General features: G+C 36.3%; 1 protein-coding gene across 1 annotated transcript in view; it reads left to right on the top strand.

Annotated features, from left to right (window-relative positions):
• WDR75 (WD repeat domain 75) overlaps nt 1-23,189 on the top strand; it is a 34,586-nt gene that overhangs the window by 10,133 nt on the left and 1,264 nt on the right. The window contains exons 5-20 of the mRNA XM_026002675.2: nt 2,787-2,911; nt 4,635-4,705; nt 5,764-5,883; nt 6,391-6,479; nt 11,164-11,322; nt 12,186-12,245; nt 12,334-12,449; nt 13,706-13,881; nt 15,052-15,209; nt 15,669-15,849; nt 16,721-16,815; nt 17,635-17,730; nt 18,356-18,525; nt 19,556-19,615; nt 22,126-22,272; nt 22,774-22,865. Of these exons, the coding sequence (XP_025858460.2) occupies nt 2,787-2,911; nt 4,635-4,705; nt 5,764-5,883; nt 6,391-6,479; nt 11,164-11,322; nt 12,186-12,245; nt 12,334-12,449; nt 13,706-13,881; nt 15,052-15,209; nt 15,669-15,849; nt 16,721-16,815; nt 17,635-17,730; nt 18,356-18,525; nt 19,556-19,615; nt 22,126-22,272; nt 22,774-22,865 (1,915 nt within the window). The remainder of the gene's footprint in view (nt 1-2,786; nt 2,912-4,634; nt 4,706-5,763; nt 5,884-6,390; nt 6,480-11,163; nt 11,323-12,185; nt 12,246-12,333; nt 12,450-13,705; nt 13,882-15,051; nt 15,210-15,668; nt 15,850-16,720; nt 16,816-17,634; nt 17,731-18,355; nt 18,526-19,555; nt 19,616-22,125; nt 22,273-22,773; nt 22,866-23,189) is intronic.

The following is a 23,189-nucleotide window of genomic DNA, read 5'->3' as shown; positions in this document are numbered from 1 at the left end:
TTGCATTTTCATTATCATTGGAACATTATTTCATTGAAATTACCATGTTTCAGAGCATTTTATGAATTCCTGGACTATCTTCAGTGATTATAAACAGCTGTCCTTTAGCAGAGAATTTGATACATCAGAACATTGACATGAGCGATAAAACCAAAGAATTTTTCTAATACCAGAATTCAAGAAGACCACTGCATCCTCTGGTGTTCTCTATAAAATATAGTTGTATTCAGAATTCAAAGATGAAAGGAGCTTTAAGATGGTCTTAAAGCAGTCTGCTGACTGGCTCATGGCTCATTAGCTAAATGAATCCTTTCCATGGTATATTTCTGTTATTTTGGGCTTGGTTTGGGGAAAGTGTTTTTGTTTTTTTGTTTTGTTTTGTTTTTGGCTTATTTTGTGCTGTGTGTGTTTGGTTTTAGCTGTAACAAATTTATCGATTGTTTTATATTGTGGACTTTCAGTTATCTGAGAATAGTCAAAATGGTGAAAACTAAATCTGCCTTTTAGCTGAAAATTGGTGAAGTCTGTTTATGAGTAATATTTTATCTATCAAAAATGTTACATGAAAGAATAAAAACAAGTAGTTTAGTTTTCTTATGTAGCCCAGAAACCACCTCTAAAGGATGGTTTTAAAAGTGTTCTGGAAATGGCAACATTTCTTTAAAAAAATTAAGTCTCCTTCCTGGTTGACTATTTTAGATAACACTTTTCAGTATTTAAATTCTGTTTTATATATGAGTGTGGATTCCTAATGTCTCTCCACATACTTAATAAAATTCAGATTCCTAATCTCCCTGACAGTTGATTCACTGGTTTTGAGATTTAGTCTAGGAATCTACATTTTAATATTTCCCCTGATGATTCTGCTCATCACCCATGTTGGTAACCAGTCTGTATACTAACACCATGATTCCTTAGTTGCAGAGGTAGTTGCTAATAGTTGTAGCAAAACTTTTTTATCCATATCAGTGAGATCAGTGATTCTCAACAATTGCTGCACTTTAGAATCATCCCAAGGAACTTATTAAAATGTTGATTCCCTAAGCTGGGGCCTGTTTACTCAGATGTTCCCTAGTTGAGTCAAGGATAGAAAACTACTGCCAAGTAAGACCTTGGCATTCACCTTTTGGACTTAACCAAATGCTGTAATCTAATCAAAATTCTGTTCATGATGGGATTGGTTTTACTCTTTCCTACTTGGCACATCATGAGCACTCAGCATGTGAAAATCTAGTTGGCTGTTACATAAAAATGTGAATCAGGCTTGAACTGGCATTTCTTAGAACTAAAATATATATCCTTCATTTGTTTCATCTTTGTTCCACAATCCAAAACCAGTGTCTGATACAGAATTGTACAAATCATATTGAAGTGTGTTTTGCTGGTTTAAAAACAAATTGTTATTTACATATCCTCTTTAGTGCTATCATTTTCTTTTACTATAAGTAATTTATCTATTTAATATCTAATTGAAAACATTCCATGTGCCAAATACTATTCTGGCTGCAGAGAACAAAATGGACAATCCCAACAATAAGCAGACTATATCGGTCATAAGATGTAATAAGTTGAAAGACGCTTTGGAGAATAATACAGCAGGGAAGGGGAATAGGCAACATTGGAGAACTACATATTTAAATAAGTGGTCAGGGAAGGTTTTGAGGATAAGCTGTGTGATGGCATCGGAGAATCATAATCTGCGGCATTTCTAGCATGTTTAAGGAATAGCAGGGAGGCTGGATTTGAGTGATCCAAGGGATGATAAATAATATAACATATAGCCTTATACGCCATTGAAAGGACTTTGGTTTTTACTCCAAGTAGATAAAAAGCCATTGAAGAGTTTTGAGCAGAAGAGTGAAATATCTTAATTGTACTAGAATTGCTGGCTCATTGAGAATACACTAAAGGGGAACGAGGATAGAAGTACAGAGTACAGTTAAGAGGTCACTGATTAGGTAGTGAGAAATGATTGAGAGACGTCTAGGTATCTTTGGAAGATACAGCCGACAGGGTTTGCCGATGGTTTGACGTGGGATATGAAAGAGAAGTACACGATAATGCAAGGATTTAGTCTAAGCAACTGGGTGAATGGTGGTATCATCTCCTGCAGTGGGGGAAGACTAAGGTTAAAAAGGAAAATCAGTTCAGGGTTTGGACATGTGAAGTTTCAGATGACTGAGAAAGCTAGAAGAATCCAGAGTTGAAAGCAAATAATAATCAGGCTGGGAAATGAGAAAGTGATAAATCAATGTGTTACAGAAGCTTATATTCAGACATTATAATATCTGGGAAAATAAGAAAGTAGCATAGTAAAATACAGCCATTTTCTCTTGAGAGGTTTTTTAAATAGAGGGTAAAGAGAACAGCACGTCAGTATTATAGATGAGGACATTGATCTTGTGACTGTGTGGCAAGCACATAGCATTTCTCAGATGGGTTTATTGCCTTTGGCTTCTCAGTTCACCACTACACCACATTCCATCTCCATTGTAAAGGTTAGCATAATACTTTGGAATACAGAGAATACACCAGTAAGATAAATTGTTTTCTCTTGCTCTATAGAGCATGTATATGTAGGAGATGTGAAATTAGACTTCCACTTAAAACTTGTATATTCAGATGAATGGTCCATCTTGAAGGCGCATTTTGTTCAAGATGGCCTAGAATTATTCTCCTGCTATTGAATGCATTTTGGAGTACTAATTAACAGTTTCATATGAATAAGTGCACATGTTCATTTTTCTCTAGAGAACGTTTATATTAATATAGCTTCCTTTGGCTAGATGTATTTCAGCTGGTTTCAGTGAAACTGTCAAAATCATCAAGTCAGGAAATAGAAGCTAAGGAGATCTCCTTTGTTTTGGATTATATAAACCAGTCACCCAAGTGCATTGCCTTTGGAAATGAGGTAAAATTTGTTTTGGTTTTCTCTTTTGTAAAATCCCTTTGCAGCAATGTTTCCTCTGAGCATTTTCTGTTATAGTCATTGAATACTGCTTTATAATATTTTTGTTAGCTAAGAAGTTCCATTACATTAGCATGTGTTTATGGTATAGATTTGTTTAGGATCCTTAATTTTGTATACACCTATTGTTCTTGTAAACCCTCTAATTCTTCAAAAAATACCATTATTTTGGTATTTGTACTCTTTCTTAGCCTGCCCTATATGAAAGCCACTCAAATTATTTCATTTTTAGACTGTGTCTTTAGAAAATATGACCTCGGGATCCCTGGGTGGCGCAGCGGTTTGGCGCCTGCCTTTGGCCCAGGGCGCGATCCTGGAGACCCGGGATCGAATCCCACATCAGGCTCCCGGTGCATGGAGCCTGCTTCTCCCTCCGCCTGTGTCTCTGCCTCTCTCTCTCTCTCTGTGACTATCATAAATAAATAAAAAATTAAAAAAAAAAAATAAATATCTTAAAAAAAAAAAGAAAAGAAAAGAAAATATGACCTCTCTGTCCATAATCAGTGTGCCCATTACAGAAAATTTGGAAGTTAAAGTGAAAAAATTAAATCTTACCAGTGATATTTGAGGAATCTTTCTAGACTTTTTCCTAAACGTGTATAAAATAACTTTTCCCAAACTGAATTAGGATCTGGAGGCTTTTCACCTTACCTTTGTTTTCACTTAACATTGTAGCATGAGTGTATATACTTAAATGTTCATCAGAAATACTAACTATGATGTTGCTACCATGACTTAGCCTTTCCCTATTAGTAATTACTTGGTTATTTTAAAAATCAAGCATCACCAGAAGTCCCTAGAGGACATTGTGGTGGCATGTTTGTATAGTCTAAGTTTACAGCATTAGTTTGGTTTTGTTCTAAAAAGGGTTAATTTCTTAGAGAGAACACTTTTAACGTTAAAAACTGACAGTATTGACCATGGCAAGATACAAATCAAAGGTAAACATCTGTCCTTACCATGAGCCAGTAGTTCCCACTCCTACGTAAAGAAATGAGAACATGACCATATAAAATGTCCTGCTAGTATTCATAGTAGCTCCAGAATGGAAGTAACCTAAATGTTCATCAACAAGAGAATAAACAATTCGTGATACGTACTCCTCTATTGGCATGTTGCTTCATAATAGTAGAAACTAATGATACCGATAAGAGCATGAACGAATCTCAAAAAGGTGATGATGAGCTAGAGTTCAGACACAAAGCTGTACATTGCACTGTTTTGTTTGTATGATGTTCTGGAACAGAGAAGTAAACTGTACTGATAGAACTCCGTTTGTGCTGGCTGGGGCAGGGACATTGGGAATGACTAGGAAAAGGAACAAGGAAACATTTCTGATATGAAGTAAATGTTCTCCATCTTGTGATTACATGGACATACATGTCAAGCATTGCATTATTTTGTATATAAATTATGCCTTAGTGGGAAAAATTGGAATCGTTATACTTAAAGCTAGAGGGTGTAGTTTTCAGATATAGGACCTAAATTTGTGTTTGAATTTTCTATAATTATTTTAAAAGGATTATCTTTTCCATAGCTATCTATATCATTTTATATTAATATACTCAATCTGCAAAAAAGATGTTACTATGTTAATTTTTTGTGATGAGAGCATTTCTTAAAGACTTCTCCTATTTTTGTGAATGTCCTCTCTCTGAAATATTAGGGAGAATATGTTGCTGCAGTACGGGACTATTACTTGTCTGTCTATTTTTTCAAAAGGAAAACAACATCAAGGTAAGAAATCCTTTCTGATAGTTTTATTTACTCGAGTTTGTTGTAATTTATTTCATGTTCGTACCTGTGACCCAGAGCTGTTCCTACTTTCATGTTGGAAGAGATTGTGAAACCAGTACATACAGAGGTAGAGTTTTTAACCCACAATGGATAGGGTTGAAGGAATCCTAACACATAGAAACCTAGGGAGCTTTGTCGAGCCAAAACCCCTTGTCCACTTAGGTTCTGGTATGCGTGCGTGATGTCAGAATCGGATGTAGTTTGAAAAGGTTAGCCCAGGTGACCTTTATTGCCATTTTCTTTTGGCTATAGGAATGAACATAGGCTTTGGGATAACTGGGTTTAAAATGAGTCAAATTTAGTCTCTTTGAACCTCACTGTACCTCACATTAACATCTATTTAAAATGGGGACTTGTAAAAAAATAAAAAATAAAAAAAAAAATGGGGACTTGTAAGGATGAATAAAATAACATATTTGAGGAGATTAGTGCTGAGCATGAGCTCAATTGTAAGGATGAGTTGTAAGGATGAATAAAATAACATATTTGAGGAGATTAGTGCTGAGCATGAGCAGTGACTATTTGAATGACACTGTCCCCTTTTCCCTTTATCCTGTCAAGATTAACATGTTTTTCTTTGCAGTATAATAAAGATCCTATTGTCTTCAGACACATTAGCCAGTTGTCTCAGATATAATTTACTAGGCTTGTTCATACCTAATGTGAAAATTTGGCTTCAGTTGACAAGAGATTTGGACAATCTTGGCTCAGGCAAAAGCTGCTGGAAGGACTGCCTTGGCTTTACCTCGGTGTCAGTGGCCTCTGTAGGCAAGTTACCATGATAGAATGTTAGTCACATGGAGTTTATATTGCATATTAGTAAGTGTTTGCCAAAAAAAATATTGATTCTTAGTCATGATTTTTTTTAAATTATGCATTTATATTTGGGGAATTTTGAGAGCTCTCCAGTTTGGTTCATAAGGGTGCAAACTCCCTTTTACTTAACTACATCACCACTTACCAGGAGACTTTAATAAGGGACAGTTTTTTTCTTCTAGGTTTACATTATCATCATCAAGAAATAAGAAACATGCCAAGAACAATTTTACATGTGTAGCATGTCATCCGAAGGAAGATTGCATAGCAACTGGTCACAAGGATGGCAAAATTCGTCTTTGGTCAGTTAACTTATGAAGAGCATGGTGATCTTTACATATTATTTTATATCAGTGCTGCAGAACAGAGCTATCTTTGGATTCAGGAAAAAGGATAGTACTGGTAATACAGATGAGGTTTTGCTGACACCCCCCATTTCTTGTGCTACTACTGTGCTCTTCGTTGCATAGACTTAGTATTTTCAAACTTCTAACCTTGGGCTGGCAGGAGGAGTTAAAAAAAATTTCATTTTGCTTATAACTGTTTTATTGAAGAGACCTTCTTTATCAGGCTTTAAGTGAAAAGAAAAGAGTAACAGTAGTGTATATCTAGTAGGATACCATGAATGGTCTATTGTTTGTAGAAGTCACTGATTAGAAATAGAAAATGTACTTTTTACACATTAAGACTTGCAAGCTTGATATAATTTATTATTTTGGCATATATTATGTTCATTATATTTGGCATGCCATTACTTTTATTAACTTAATGCATTTGGTCAAATGAACAATTTTTGTTTTCTTCAATAGGAGGAATTTTGATGATGATAAGAAATACACATACACATGTTTACATTGGCACCATGATATGGTCATGGATTTGGCTTTTTCAGTGACAGGTAAGTGAAGTTTAATAATTGAAATGAGTTTTTGAAATATATGGGTCAGTATTCACTGCATTGAAAGGTTTAGGATTGCATGGACCAAAGGAATTATAAATGCTTATAAATCACCCCTGTGGTTTGGGCTTTCTTCAGCACAGTACCACATATCATAGATTTCAGAGCCCTTCAGAGTATCAAAATGCACACGTGTGATAAAGTCCTTGTTAACATAAAGAACCTTTTGAAATTACCCTAGTTTTTAAAAAAAATATGTGGCTAAGTGCTTGTCCATTAGAGTTGCTATAGTTTATCAGGTATAAATGATTATGCTATGCTTTACATCCACTACTTCATTTAATTCTGGCAGCTATGAAATAGACATTGTTTTGCAGATAAAGTGATTTGTGGTTGACCCCTAATTTGCCTGAGGTCCCACAGCTAGTAAGTGGGATTTGGACCTAGGTCTAAATCAAAAATTTATGTCTTAACATAATTAGGTTGCCTCCTTTGCATTCACATTTTTAAATTAATTCAGAACTTGTATTTCATTTAAGGTACATGAGAGTGTGGCTATTGTAATTAAGCTGACAAAATACAATATCCATTCATGATAAAACCTCCCAAAACAGGTTTAGAGAGAACATACTTCAACATATAATAAAGGCTATATGTGAAAAAAACAAAAACACAGCTAATATGCTTGATGCAGAACAACTGAGAACTTTTCCTCTGCAGTTAGAAGAAGACAGGGATGTCTAGTCTCGCCACTGTCATTTAAGATATTACTGGTAGTCCTAGACATAGCAATCGTTGAGAGTGATGAAGAAGGAGGAAAACTTTTCCACTGTTTGCAGAGGACATGTTACTATAAAACCTGAAAGACCACCAAAAGCTGCTAGAACTGATAAATAAATCCAGGAAGGTCACAGGATACAAAATCATAGTACAGAAAACTGTTGCATTTCTATACATCAATAATGAAGCAGGGGAAAGGGAAATTAAGGAGTCAGTCGCGATTTATAATTGCACCAAAACTAATAAGATACCTAGGAATAAACATATAAAGGTCTGTCCTATGAAAACTATAAAACACTGAAGAAAAAAATTGAAGATGACACAAAGAAATGGAAAGACATTCCATGCTCCCATGAGAGATGAACCCACAACTATATGTTCCATTAGTCTTCAACAAAGCAGCAAAGAAAATGCAATGGGAAAAAGTCTCTTCAACAAATGGTGTTGGGAAAACTGGACAGCAACATTCAAAAGAATGAAGCTGGAACACCTTTTTACACCATACACAAAAAATAAATCCAAAATGGTTTAAGGACATGGGAGACATTAAACCGTCATAATCCTAGAGTACAACACAGCAACCTCTTTGCTACATTGGCTGTAGCAATATTTTTCCAGATATGTTTCCTGAGGCAAGGGAAACAAAAGCAAAAATAAACTATTGGGAGTTCATCAAAATAAGGGAAACAATAAAAACTTAAAGGTAACCTATGGAATGGGTATCTACAAATGACATATCCGATAAAAGGCTAGAATCCAAAATATATAAAAACTTACACAACTTAAACCCAAAAAGTAATCCAATTAAAACATGCAGAGGACATGAACAGATATTTGTCTAAAGAAGGCATACAGATGGCCAACAGACACATGAAAACATGCTCAACATCACTCATCAGGGAACTATAAATCAAAACTACAATGAGATAATTACCTCACTCCTGTCAGAGTAGCTAAAATAAAAAACACAAGGAACAACAGGTGTTGGCAAGGATGTGGGGAAGGGGAGACCCTCTTGCACTGTTGGTGGGAAATGCAAGCACTCTGGTGCAGCTTCTCTGTTAAACAGTGTGGAGGATCCTCCCAAATCAAGTTAAAAATAGAATTACCATATGATCCAGCAATGGCACTATTAGGTATTTACCCAGAGAATGCAAAAATACTAATTCAAAAGGATACATGCAGCTTCATGTTTATAGCAGCATTATCTACGATAGCCAAATTATGGAAACAGCTAAGTGTCCATTGACTTATGAATGGATAAAGAAAAATCTGATGTGTGTACGCACACACATACACACAAAATGGAATATTACTCAGCCATAAAAAAGAATGAGATTGCGATTTGCAAAGACAGATGGAGCTAGTGAGAATTATGCTTAACAAAGTAAGTCTAAGAAAGGCAAATACCATATGGTTTCACTTGTGTGGAATTTAAGAAACAAAACAAATGAACAAAGGGAAAAAGACGCAAACTAAGAAACAGACTCTAAGCAAAAAAAAAAAATGTTACCAGAGGGAGGGGATGTGAAAGATGAGTAAAATAGGTGATGGGGATTAAGGACTTCACTTGTGATAAGCACTGGGTTTTATATAGAATTGTTGAATCACTATATTGTACATCTGAAACTAATATTACACTATAAACTAATTGGAATTTGAAACATTTTTTAAATTATTAAAAATATTTTAAAATCTTCCTTGAAAATAGGATGGTCAACAGAAGTTTGTATTTTAGCACCCTCACACCTGTGTAGTCAAAGTTATATCAGTATATTTTGACTGACTTCTGAAAAAAGGGGACTGGGTGCTAAAAAAGATTATGTGCCTGGAGAAAGTGAATTGTTGTTTTCTCTAGGTCTTCCTAGACTGTCAGCATAAGTTTTAGTATCATGTGCTCTGGATCCTTACAGGGTTACTTGGGTTTAACTCACTGGAGCCTCAGGATGTAGGAGGTGCCTTCAGCCTACTTTGGGTTGGAGTGGGGAGCAGTTACTGATGTATGGGGGTGGGACCCAACCTAATGCACTTAGGGGAGTACAACAGTTGTGAAATGGGAATTAAGAATAGAAGGAGAATGAAGGGGATATTAACCCTCTGGATAAAAGATGTAGGCTGTTCTCATCTTTTCCACCCTTCTCATACCCCACCCTCCAGAAATACAAATGGGGGGAGGCATGTGTATGTATACATATGTATGTCATGTACCACGCAGTGTCATTTGGCTTTTCATCCGCAATTTCATGTTCTCTGCTATGGCCCCTGTCCTAATTTGGGCCAAGACCAGTTGATACATACTATCACTGACTCCTCTCTCTGTCGTCTGCCACCTCTCACACCAGTTAGCAGTCATAGCTCTCTGTGATGGCTTTACTTAAACCCTGGAACATTTACTATTGCCCTTTACAGATGAGTCTTGGAGAAGGAGTAGACCAGTAGGCACTCAAAGAAAGGGAAGGAAAGAATACAGGGAGCCTGTGCCTTGAGCCAAAGCTTTGGTATAGGAGGTCCTGCAGCTAATCGTGGCTTATCGGAGAGTTGAATTCTTGGGTTTATAAGTCATGTGGATATTTGTAAATGAGAAGTAATAGTTAAATACCGTACACGGGGTAGGGGCAGGGAGCACCTGGGTGGCTCAGTCAGTTGAGCATCCAACTGTAAGTTTAGGTCGTGATCTCTGGGTAGTGAGATCAAGCCCTGCATCGGGCTGCACACTGGGCACAGTCTTCTTGAGATACTCCTTCTGTTTCTCCACCGACTCTGGTGCAATGCACTCTCTCAAATCTTTAAAATACACACACACACACACACACATATATATATATATATATATATATATATATAGTACATGGTTGTCAGTAATAAAAACATCAGCCTTGATCCTATATAGGTATAGGAGAAATAATAGGAGAAAATTAGTTGTCTGTGTAAATGAGCTATAAATTATAGTTGCTTTGGAGGATGGTTATAAGTTCAGGCAAATATGAACAGTGTAAACTGTTTTGTCTGTGCTTTGTCTGTGCTCACACTGTATGAGCACTGAAGTTATTAGTTCTCTCCCATCCTTAATCCCTTCATGTCTCATGTCAGTGTATCAGGACCTCCACATAATGCTGAATCTAAGTGGGACTAGTGTTCCCAATCACAGGGGGAAAGTTTTCAGTATTTTAGCATTTAAAATGATGCTTGCTGTAGATTTTCTCCAGGAATCCTTGATGAAATGTTAGAGATCTCAATTCCTAAGTTACTGAGAATTTTTATCATGGGTATAGAATTCTACAATTTACTTTTTCTGCATCTATTAAAATATTCATGATTATTGTCTTTATGTTAATGGAATTAATTACTTTTCAAGTGTTAATCACATTTTTACAGTTGAGTTTACTCATATATTATCTGCTTAATATATCCTTGGATTCAGCTTTAATATTTTCAGAATTTTCATCTATCATGAAATTGACTTATAACTTTCTTACAATTTATTAGTTTGGGGAAAGGATTATGCTGTTCCTGTAAACAAGTTGGAAGGTGTTCTTTGGGGTTTTTGTTGTTACTTTGAAGAGTATTAAAATTGGTTCATTTTTTTAAATATTTGGGAAAATTTGTCATTGAAGCCATCTGGTCCTAGAGGATGTTTGTTTCATTCAGTTTTTCTACTATTGGCAGAAGAGTTGGTCAGCAACAAACTAGTTAGATGTTGTTGGAAAGGAATATCCCAGAATCCATGACTGTTAAGTCTGTTGTCTTAGGTTTATTAATAGATAGGAAGACATTTTTTTGCATACTTTTAAAAATAGTTATATATCTCTAACATGGTAGGAAAATCTTAAGTGTTAATTATATTTCTCTTTCTAATTTTTCCCCCCATATGCTGTTCTTTCCATTTCTGTGGATGGATGAGAAGGCACCAGTCTGCTGAGTGGTGGTCGGGAATCTGTCCTAGTAGAGTGGCGCGATGCAGCAGAGAAGAATAAGGAGTTCCTCCCCCGTTTGGGAGCTACTATTGAACATATCTCGGTCTCACCAGCTGGGGATTTGTTCTGTACTTCTCACTCTGATAATAGTAAGTCTGAATTTGTTGTGAAGAATTAGAATTGTACAACTAGCGAATGGAAAATAAGAGACCTAAAACTAATCAAGAGTAGCATAAGATTCAGTGAACATTTTTTTCTTCCATTCTTCCTCCTTTCTCTCTTCATTTTTTGACTCTAGATGCACCAGAATCCAACATTTTCAGGATTGTTTTTATAAAAATACAGGGCTAGTATATTTGGTTCTTGTTGTACCACTTCCACTTCAAAACCTTTACATGTGGGATGATGTGGGGGTAATAGAGGAGAAGTTCTTGAAGTGGGCATTTGTGCCTCCGCAAATGTAATGACATTTTCAAAAGAACGCTGACATAACTACTCTCTCAGCATGGGAGTCCTGTGGATTCTGACAGGAATGGAGGCAATCATAGATACACCCCCAAAACTTTTTGCTCATCCTGTTACTATTCAGCCTAAATGTAGATCTGAGCCTATTATCTCCTTTTCCCTTCAAAAAAAAAAAAAAACCATAACTGGATAATCCATGAGTGTAGTGACTCATTTCAAAGTAAACGGTCTCTTTTAGGGTATCTGAGTTTCTGAATTAACACTTAAGATATATTCATATGTACAAGTGATAAACCTTAAAGCCTCAAAACAAAAAAAACAAAACACCCCTCCTCCTCAGCCTCAGTTTTCTAGGTAAATCACAAAATACAATCCTGATTTTCTTTTTTTATTCCTGATTTTCTAATAATACTAAGTATAAATTGAACTTAAGTTGTATTGTATTCTGGTATATTTTAGAATGACATAATTTAACTGATTTTTTTTTTTTAACCTTAAAGTTCTGATTGATTGGGTTTTTTGGGTTTTTTTGTTTTTTTACCCACAGAGATAATAGTGATTCACCGAAACCTAGAGGCATCCGCAGTAATTCAAGGCCTAGTGAAAGGTAAGATAAAACCCAGTCGATTTGTAATCATGTGCATTTTACAAGTGAGTATTTGCATGATTTTAACTATCTATCATTTCTTTTGCAGACAGCAATATCTATACTGGTTTGATGATTGATCCCAGAACTAAAGCTTTGGTTTTGAATGGAAAACCTGGCCATTTGCAGTTTTATTCTCTGCAACATGATAAGCAGTTATATAATGTAAGACTTTTTTTTTTTTTTTTTTTTAATTCATGAGAGACACAGAGAGCGAGAGAGGCAGAGACACAGGCAGAGGGAGAAGCAGGCTCCATGCAGGGATCCCAGTGCGGGACTCGATCCCGGGACTCCAGGACTAAGCCCTGGGCCAAAGGCAGGTGCCAAACCACTGAGCCACCCAGGGATCCCCATATAATGTAAGACTTTGATCCATTAACTGGTCTTAAAACTAATGAAAGTTCCCAACCGCACCACTAGGGTTAAGTAACTTGTACAGTAGCTTCTAAAAAGATCTTGTGCCTTTGTTTGCTTGAATATTATCAATACTGTCTGTGGTTACTTAGTTGAGTTCTTTACAGCATAATTCTAATGAGGCCACAGTTGCAAATTAAGTCTCCAAGTAAGCCAGTTAGCACTCCCATGCTGGCTCTCCATTTGATTATGTTTCAGACTGCACTCTAATTAGCTGTCATACATCTGTGCCTTTGAGTTACAAGAATAGGGAAATTAGATCATAAGGATTGGAAATACAGATATGTCTCTGCTTTGTGGTAAAATGTTGTCAGTTTGTACATACTAACGATGAAATTTTCAGTGTAAGGGGGAGGCTTCTTATTAACCCAGCCTTGTGGCTTTGTGCCCCACAGTACCCTTTACCAGTTTCTGTCATAGCAGCTGTACACTTGAGCTCTTTCTTTCCCTCGCCTTTAAGCTCCTCAAAGGAGATTTATTTCTTTGTATGTTTCCAGTACAGTGCCTGGAAAATAATAGTTACTTGATATATGTTTAGTGAGTAAGCAAAGGAATGGGATAAAAGAAACAACCATAAATAAAATTGTCTACTTACAACATTGCTATCTTTCTTCACCACTTAAAGTTGTAGATTTAAGTTTTGTTCTTCTCCTTTTTAGTGATGTAAAATTTAACCTTGAGATTTTATATAAAGCTCTTTGTACATAGAAACAAGGGAGAAAAGTGTTACTGTCAGCTAAGGGTTCCACTGTATCCTGTTCATGGTCAGTCGTTACTAAAATATAAGGTCATTAAAGAATAATTGCCACTGAACTGGTGAAGTATAGTGTGCTTTTTTTCATGGCGGTTTTGATATCCATAATTAATAGTTCATTTTTTTCCCTTATCTGAAAACTTATTACTATACATTCCAAAAATTATCTTTGTGGTTAATTACTATTCCTTGAAAACGTTCACGTTTCTGTATTTACATTAAGAGCATTTTGGATTTTTTTTTAACCCTTCAGTTAGATATTATACAACAAGAATATATCAATGATTATGGTCTGATCCAAATCGAGCTGACAAAGGCTGCATTTGACTGCTATGGTAACTGGCTTGCAACGGTGGAACAACGTCAGGAAAAGGAAACAGAGCTTGAATTGCAGATGAAACTGTGGATGTATAATAAGAAAACACAAGGGTAATGCTATCTGCATGACTATTTAATTTCAGAGTGGAAAATGTATGGCTTTCTATTTTATGGTTTCATTTGTCTGTCTTTAAAATGTTTCATTTTGGTAAGTTTCAGATTTAGAGAAATGAGGGAGGTGGTACTGTACTAATGAAGCTTTTCAAGCTTTCTGCTCTGAGAAAGTGTTGGTGTCCCCCAAATTGTAAGGTCCTCTCCATGCATAAATGAGGAAACAGGAGAGTGACCCCCCTCCCCAAGGACATCAGACCTAATTCCAAGCAAAGCCAGAATTGGAATCCAAACTTCTTAGTCCGTTTGCTATTTTATTAACATGCTACCTTCAGGAAAATGGCAGCGGTAGGCAGCAGAGAAGTAGCCTGTATGTTTGATTAGATAGGGAGTTCTCTAGTTTCTCAGACCTTGATTAGAGCAGCTGCTTATCAAGGCCTTGCTCTGTGCCAAGAACTAGGATTAGTGCTTTTGTACCTGTTCTCCTCCCAGTCTGCACAGAAATACTGTAAGATAAACTTCTTTTCCACATTTTACAGGTTGAGGAAACCGGCTCAGAGGGTTTAATAGATTATCGCTAGTCACTCTTTTTGTAGTATGGACTTTTAAAAAATCACAGCACAGTCTTGCTCCGATGTTCTTTTAAGAACGCAGTGCTAGCAGAGGTTATCTTGCATTCGTAGCAGCACTGTCAAGTTGAAAACAAGCTTTGAGAGTGAGTTTGGATGACCAAATATTAAATACTGATTATGACAGTTTGAATGGGTAGTTTTCTGTATTTTCTTGCCCCAAGTAGGGGATTTCACAGCCGTTCCATTTTTTGCTTATTTTCTAAAGTAGATAGTCATCTGAGTTCTGTACAGTTTTCTTGCAGAGCTTTGTATATCATTCTGTGATGACCCCTATTTTATATTTATTTTGTACAAGTTGACAGTATACATAATGATCTCTATATTGTGTAAGTTACGTGAAAACAGAGGTAATGTATTAGAACTCTTTATATCCTGTGGCCATTAGCACACTCAGTTGTGTGTCATTCTAGATGATAATGTATCTGTTTTCCATTCTTAAAGATCTGTTGTAAAGTGTACACTAAAAAATTGTTGTGCTCATGACAGTGTATCATATGGTTCTGATGTAAGAATAAATTGATGATTTCCTTTCTCTTAGGTTTGTTCTTAATACAAAGGTTAACATGCCACATGAAGACCACATCACAGCTCTCTGTTTCTGTAATGCAGAAAAATTTGAAAACCCCACTTTGGTTACAGCTAGTAAAGATGGTCACTTCAAAGTGTGGATGTTAACAGATGATTCTGATATATACAGTAAGTTAAATAAATATGTCTAAAGTGCATAACTTTTAAGAATTCATATATTTCTTTTGTGATTTGTATCCATTCTGGTGGACATTTTCTACCATATATAACTTCTGTGGGTTGTTGCCTAATTTTAATGATTTAAGAGAATTACATTTTACATGCCTTTTCCCCAACATCTATATACTTTTCCATGACATTCTTGATTAATCACGTGCTGATTATTTCTGTGAGGGTACAGTGCAAAAAACAAAACAAAACCCCACCAATTCTTTCACTGTTCCACTAGAGGGAGGTCAAGATTGCCAGGAAGGGACATACATTTCATACCTGTCAGTGTCTTGGAGCATTTGTAACTAAAGTTTCAAGGAGCAGGGTTTTTTTGTTGTGCTTCTTACTGCTTATAACTACCCTAAAGTATTATCTAGCATTTATACCATTTCTGAACTATATGATCTGTTTCCACAGAAAAAGCAGTTGGCTGGACCTGTGACTTTGTGGGTAGTTATCATAAATACCAAGCAACTAACTGTTGTTTCTCTGAAGATGGCTCTCTACTAGCAGTTAGTTTTGAGGAAATAGTTACAATATGGGATTCAGAGACATGGGAACTTAAATGTACATTTTGTCAACGAGCTGGGAGTATAAGGTAAGTAATTTGGGGAGTATGTCATATGGTATTAGTTTTTTTTTTTTTTTTAATTTAAATGAGTCTTTCCACATAAACTTTAGTAATGATTTATGCTTCCTCTAAAGCTAGCTGTGGGTCAGTGGGGGTCAGCAACAAACCAAAATGGTAAGAAGCTAAAAATTTGGGGTATGTGAACCATTTGCTGTGGTTTTACCCATTTCTGAAATGAGGATTAACATTTCACTTTTGGCCTAACAGTTTTCTTTTTTCTTTACAATAAATACTTTTCATGGTTGTGCTACTAATAATGGATGCTAATAAGCCTCAGTGGATCCAAATAGTCCTTATCTTCTATTTTCCCATAAAAACACTGTCATACTCAAACTTTGTTGTATCCAGAAGGGTCAAAAGTAAAGACAGCAACATCTCCCACTTTACCTCAGGCATTTGAGGACAGAATGGCAGAAGGCTAACAAGATAGTTTTTAATTCCCAACATATCTGATTCTGAATTTTTCTTTGTAAAACTTCCTTCAAAATTTATATTGCAAATGTTCTTCCTGTAGATTAAACAAGCGTACTAATCCACAAAGGATTTTGCTAAATGACTTTGAGCATTTCACATACATGTTATCTATAGTATATGTCAGTTATACTGTACAGCATATTAGAGAAGAAAGAATTGGTCATCAAACCTGTTTTTTTAAAGAAACAAAATAGCTAAATAAATATTTCCTTTTACTCTCCTTATTCCTTTTTTTCTTCAAGATAATTATGAACAAAAATGTGTCTTTCTAAAAATCTGCATTGCATAAAACTATACTAGAAGTCCGCAGTTCAAACCTCAGCGTGCTAGAACTGATTGTTCATGTCTTGTGGTTTTAATATAGGTACCTTTGCTTTGGAAGATTGACTTGTTCCAAGTATCTTCTTGGTGCTACTAAAAGTGACATTCTTTGCTGTTGGAATCTGCTCAGTTGTGCATGTAAGATATTTTTTTACTATAAAGTGACTTGGCAAAGCATGTAATAATGGCCATTAAATGTTGGCATTTTAGGACTTCTGGCTCATATCTTCATGCCTCCTCCAGAGAGTATATGTAATTTTTCACATGTCATGTTACACCACCAAAATTCAGAGTGCTGGGCCTGTCATAGATGCACATTCTGTGTAATCTGCCTAATTGGCCATAAATTGACTTCCGTTATCCTTGCCTTTCCCCACTATGTAAACTTTCTTTTGCCTTCCATGTTCTGTACTAACAATCTGAGGAATGTTTCTGTTAATCTGTAACCTGCATTAACGGCAATCTGTAACCTGCATTAACGGCAGCATCCCTGGCAGCTTTAAATTTGAATGTCTCCTTTCACAGGCCTCCTAAAAAATGCAGACTTCTCATTTTTACTCATTTTACTTATTGGCATTTTACTCATTCAAATATGTTTGGAAGGTGTGGTAGTTGCTTAGTCATAAACATATGTGATACTCTATATTCTTTGGTTGTGGTTAACATTTTGCCCATGTTTAGCAGCTACAGAAAAGCACCAGATAGTAGTTGCATAGAAACAACAACCATTCCATTGTATGTGGGAGGAGCACTTTGTTTTTCTGCTTCCTCACTTTAGTACAGCCTTCTGCAGTCATTTTCAGTTCTCTCCATGGATTATTTGAAGTGTAATATCCCTCTTCCTAAGAATAATAGAATTGATTGCCCCAGTAAAAATTAACTACTTTTAATAACAAGATTAAAAAGGCTTTGGGTAGATCTCTTCTTAGAAATGAATTGTTTTCTTTTTTCCCCCAGTGGAATGGAGTACAAAATTAAATGTTAGAGTTCTAGAACCTGATCCTAATTCAGAGAATATTGCTGCAATCTCTCAGTCTTCGATGGGTTCAGACTGTAAGTACAGACTCTACTTTGATAATAAGACATGATCTGTTACCTAAATTTTCTTGTAGCATCTTTGAGTCAAACTGCCCTTACGTCAAATATTTATTTTAAGCCATTTTGCCTGAGGTAGTGACTGCCCTTTGAGTTCTTACCCCAACAACTTGTTCTGTATGCGTTCATACTTATTTCTAGGAGAGCCCCAGTACATCCCTCAGTTTTCACCATGCCAACCCCACTCCACATTCAGAATGTCCCAAGAGAGATTTTGCCCCCTGAAGCATTTCAAAAAGCTTTAATCATTCTTCCTCTGTTTTCCTAAAGCACTGTCTACAGATCCCTGTTCTAGTACTTAAGACAAAATACCGCAATAATATTTTGGTGTCTGTCTTCTGCAGTAGGCCCTGGTCTCTGGAGCAGGGATTCTTCCTCTTTTGCATCTCCATAGCCCTCCTTTCTAACCTGCTTGGCACATAGCAGGCACCCAGTAGATATTTGTTGAGTCAGAGTCTAAAATAATCATGACTTGGACCACTTACTCAATGGAGTAAGTCCCAGGGTTACTGTGTCTGTCAACCTGAGGCTAGAACTAACCTTTGCAGCAAAATGTTATTGTGTGTTTGTTTTTTCTTTCTAGTATTTGTATTTAAACCTAGTGAGCCAAGACCATTGTATATTCAAAAGAATATCTCCAGAGAGGACGTCCAGTGGGGAGTATTTGTTCCACGAGATGTACCTGAATCATTCACCTCAGAAGCTTATCAGTGGCTGAACAGATCCCAGTTTTACTTCCTAACAAAGTCACAGGTAACCATCCCACCTCAAAAAGGCAGCCACTTTGTATATGTAAATTTCAGTGGATTTAATATTTGAACGTAATAGCCCATAACAGGTAGAACAGTTATATTAAAGGATTACTTCCTGGGGATCCCTGTGTGGCTTAGCAGTTTAGTGCCTGCCTTCGGCCCAGGGCGTGGTCCTGAGACCAGGGATTAAGTCCCACGTCGGGCTCCCTGCATGGAGCCTGCTTCTCTCTCTGCCTCTCTCTCTGCTTCACTCTGTGTCTCTCATGAATAAATAAATAAAATCTTCTAAATAAATAAAGGATTATTTAGATCCTTCCTTCAGGAAGTAATCTAAAATGCTCAGTAGGACAATATTGCTAGTATATTAGCACCACTTTACTCCACACCTTTGAGGCTCCTTAAGTATTGTTTGCATTATCTCCATGCAAAAAAAAAAAAAAAAAAACCACAACTAAAATACCTTTTTTTTTTTTTTTTTTTTTTTTTTTTTTAAGGTATGAGAACTATTAGATCTTTATTAGGTAGTAAACAACAAGGAATTGACCTCAAGGAAGGTACCAATTTGGGCCTAGGCAGGATACTCCTTTACAGTTTACCTCAAAATGATATACACAATTGAAAAATTGAAGTTAAAATAACATTTCTAAATTAAGAAAAACATTTTGCAGAAAAATTTATTTAAAGATTTTATTTATTTACTCATAAGAGCCACAGAGAGAGAGAGAGAGGCAGAGACACAGGCAGAGGGAGAAGCAGGCTCCATGCAGGGAGTCTGACGCAGGACTCGATCCCAGGACTCCAGGACCACACCCTGGGCCGAAGGCAGGCACTAAACTGCTGAGCAACCCAGGGATCCCCCTAAATAAAATTTCTTAGAATAATCTTGTAACTGTCACAGTAGTTACTAAATATGTTTTAAGTCTCCAATTACTTTTCTTTGGACAGAGACATAAATCAAGATGAAAAATTGACCTCATTCTTTAACTATAACATTTTTATTTAGATTTTGCATCATTAATCTCTCTTTTCAGAGTTTATTGACATTCAGTACGAAGTCTCCAGAAGAGAAACTCACACCAACAAGCAAACAGGTATGTTTTAGCCACTCATGGTGCAGACCTACATTACCTCCCTACGGAGATAACCTTATCTGTTTGAATTCAGCTATGAGAACAATGTTCCACTTGCCCTAACATGGAATTAAACGTACACTTCAAAGCTACTTGTCTCTTTGGGCTTATATTTACTCTTCTAAAATGTAGGTTTAATTTATAATACCAAAAATACATGCTTGTGATTTAAGGAGTTATTTAAGACTTTCAGGAAACTTCCTAACCCCACTGCCATTACCCAAAAAAAGATAATCACTTTCAACTCTTTCAGCTTGAGTTTTTATTTGCCTTCCTATCTCTAAGGAAACATGTTTATATTGCTAATTTTGGATTTTTCCGATTAAGTTATTGTCTGTTAAATGATCTGTTAAAGTTGTCCCTCTCTGTCACACTGCCACTTCCCCATCCATGTACATAACACACACAACATTCCTGTTCCCAGTTTTCTTAGTGTAGATAAATCAGGTCAGTATTCATTATAACCGTGTAAACACAATTCATAGCTGAGTCATGTAGTAACCAGACAGATTTTCTTCTATTTGCAACTCTGTTTTCTCTGGAGTTAATGATTGCCTTCTTCTTTTGCGTAGTTTTCTACTTCTCATCTAATTCACCCCCAAACTCAAATTGTATAAATCTTCTCTCAGTATTTCAGGTACAGTAAGTATTCTTTCAAGTCTTGAGGGAATATTTCCAAGAGCCGCTGACTTGCTTCCGTCTGTACTGATCACTCTATGAATACCTGGTGCACAGCAGGCATCATGGGATCTATATTCACCGTCATTTGGGGATTCATTTTACTTCTACAATAGTAGATCCCATAGCTTTCCCCTTATTCCATCACTTCCTCGCTTTGGTGAAATACCTCTGTTAGTGCACGGGAGGCAAATTTAAGACCTTCTGTGTTTGGAAATGTTTCTTTTCTCTCCCACTTGATTGGGTGGTTGAGTTATAAAGGTCTAGGTTGAAAATCATTGTCTCTTAAAACTTCAATGCTATTGCCCGTCTTATAACTTTGGGTGTTACTATTCTTACTCCTCTTCCTTTATCTATAAATTAGCTTTATTTTCCTTTGAAAACTCAATTGAATTCGTTCAATTTTTTGTTGAACATCTACAGGCTAGAAGCTGTTCTAGATGGTTGGAGTACATACCAGTGAGCAAAACAGGTCTGTAAACTAAGAGTGTTTACAGTCTAGCAGGAAATACAGCAAGCATGAAATAAATGAAATATGTAGTACTTTAGAAAGTGTTAGGAAACTAGGAGTGGAGGATTAGAGGAAAAGGGTGTGAGGTACAGCTTGCCATTTTATGTAGACCAGGCAGAGTAGCCTTAATGGATAAAATAGACCTTGACTTTTCCTCTGAGTAATATGTGGAGCCCTAGGAGAGTTTTAATCCAAGAAATGATTATGAGAGAATTCCTGCTTTGCCTTCATTTTGTCTGTTCTTTTTCTGGAACTCTTACTTAGTGCTGGACTGTATAGAAGAATGCTTTAATTTTTTTTTCACCTTTTTTTTGTGGGAGATTATTTTTATCATCTTAATCTGCTTTTTTCTCTTGCATACTCCCATTTCCATCATTTGTTTTTCATCTGTTTTGGTCTCTTTGATTTCAGAAATTTTCATCAGTCTGATGATTCTTAGCTGTTTTTTAAACGTGATCAAAAAAGCCATTTAGAAGGTCTCTCCTAGGTGGAATTAGTCTGCTGGCCTCCGCCATCTGCTTATTTTTGAGAAAGTCTCCAACGTCATTATTTTTAGGTATTTTTGTCTTAAGCTGATTAGATGGCCCAGATAAAATTCTTCTAAACTCTTGCCTGGAGGATAGCAACCTGGAAGCACCTTCTGTGAGGCACAACAGCCAGCTGTGAAGACACTGTCACCAGCCCCACCAGGCAGTTTAGTTTAAAGACACGCTTTTGTTCCACTCTTCAAAGACTGTACTTGCAGCCCTCTACTGGGGCCCAGAAGGAGATCTAGGAATCTGGGTGCTCTCTAAATAGACATGCAACGAGGCTACCTGGTTATGTCAGCATTTTTCTGAAGTACTGGTACCATTAGTACCAATTCCTAAGCATTTGCAGGATTCTGCAGTATATCGGGTTGCTTCTTGGTCAACTATCTTAGAATTCGTTGACAAATCTACTAAGTTACATACCACCCTTGAACTTGCTGCCCACCTTCCAACATATTACCCATTTTCTTTCTCTCTCTGGACTTATGTCCTTTGGAAAACCCATTTGCTATCATTTGTCACTGGGGAGAAGCAGTAGTGTATATATTATTCTGTCATCTAAGTGTCCATTGTTAGCTTTTCCTATAACAAGTTGCTGAGCTTTACTTTACCTGTAAAGTGAAAGAATCATACTAGATAATTTTTAAAGTTCCTTTCTTACCTGGCATTATATGACTGCAGTACTTTTCATTGAGTCAAAGGCAATTCCTCCTTTTATTGAAGAAATTTCCCTTTGTCTTAAATCTTTATAGCTGCTAGCAGAAGAAAGTCTTCCAACGACACCATTTTATTTCATACTGGGAAAACACAGGGAACAGCAGGATGAAAAAATAAATGAAGCTTTGGAGAGTGAACTAATACAACTACCCTTAACAGAAAACATACCTGCAATTAATGAGGTAATTCACAACATGAAACAGATTAATCCATTAAAGCAGCACCTTAACTTGGTTTTTATACAGTCAGTTCATAACAGATTACTTTTTTTTTTAAGATTTGAGAGAGAGGGTTCATGTGTAAGCAGGGGAAGGGGCAGAGGGAGAGAGAATTTCCAGCAGGCTCACTGCAAAGCATAAAGACCATAAATGGGGCTCCATTTTACCACCCTGGGATCATGACCTGAGCTAAAATCAAGAGTCAGACACCTAAGACTGAGCCACCCAGGCATCCCTATAACCTAACATTTGAATAATTATTTGTATACTATGCAGTTTTAATATCCAAACCAAATAAGTTTATTATTCCAGATTATTGTGATCTGAACTGACATTTTGCATAAATGTTGGAAGGCAGGCACAAATTTTTTCTGGTTTGGTTTTTCTGTGGAGAAAATCTGTTGCATTCAACTGGTGGTATTAAGTCTTTTTAAGTGAAACTTTTTCTCGTTTTTTTAACTCTAGCTTCTTCATACTCCAGCTCATGTTTTGCCATCTGCTTCTTTCCTTTGCTCCAAGTTTGTTAATTCATTGCTGCTGTCTAAGGAGACAAAGAGGTAAGATGTCTTGAAAATATGTTTAGATATTGTTTTGGGAAACAAGATAGTTTGTTATCCTTTATTAGAATATTCTTTCACTTTGACCCTTCAACATCGTGTGGGGTAGGGGCACCGACCCCCCCTGCATAGTCAAAAAATTCACATGTATATTTTGACTCCCATAAAACTTAATTACTAATGTCTGATGGTGCATGGAAGTCTTAATAACTAATGTCTGATGTGCATGGAAGTCTTAACATCAACAGTCAACACACATTTTGCATGTTATACATGTTATATATGTTATTACAGTAAAGTAAACTAGAGAAATTACGAAAATCA

This window comes from Vulpes vulpes, chromosome 16 (assembly GCF_048418805.1).
Source record: "Vulpes vulpes isolate BD-2025 chromosome 16, VulVul3, whole genome shotgun sequence".
Classification (NCBI taxonomy): domain Eukaryota; kingdom Metazoa; phylum Chordata; class Mammalia; order Carnivora; family Canidae; genus Vulpes; species Vulpes vulpes.
This window is presented reverse-complemented; position numbering and strand designations above follow the sequence as displayed.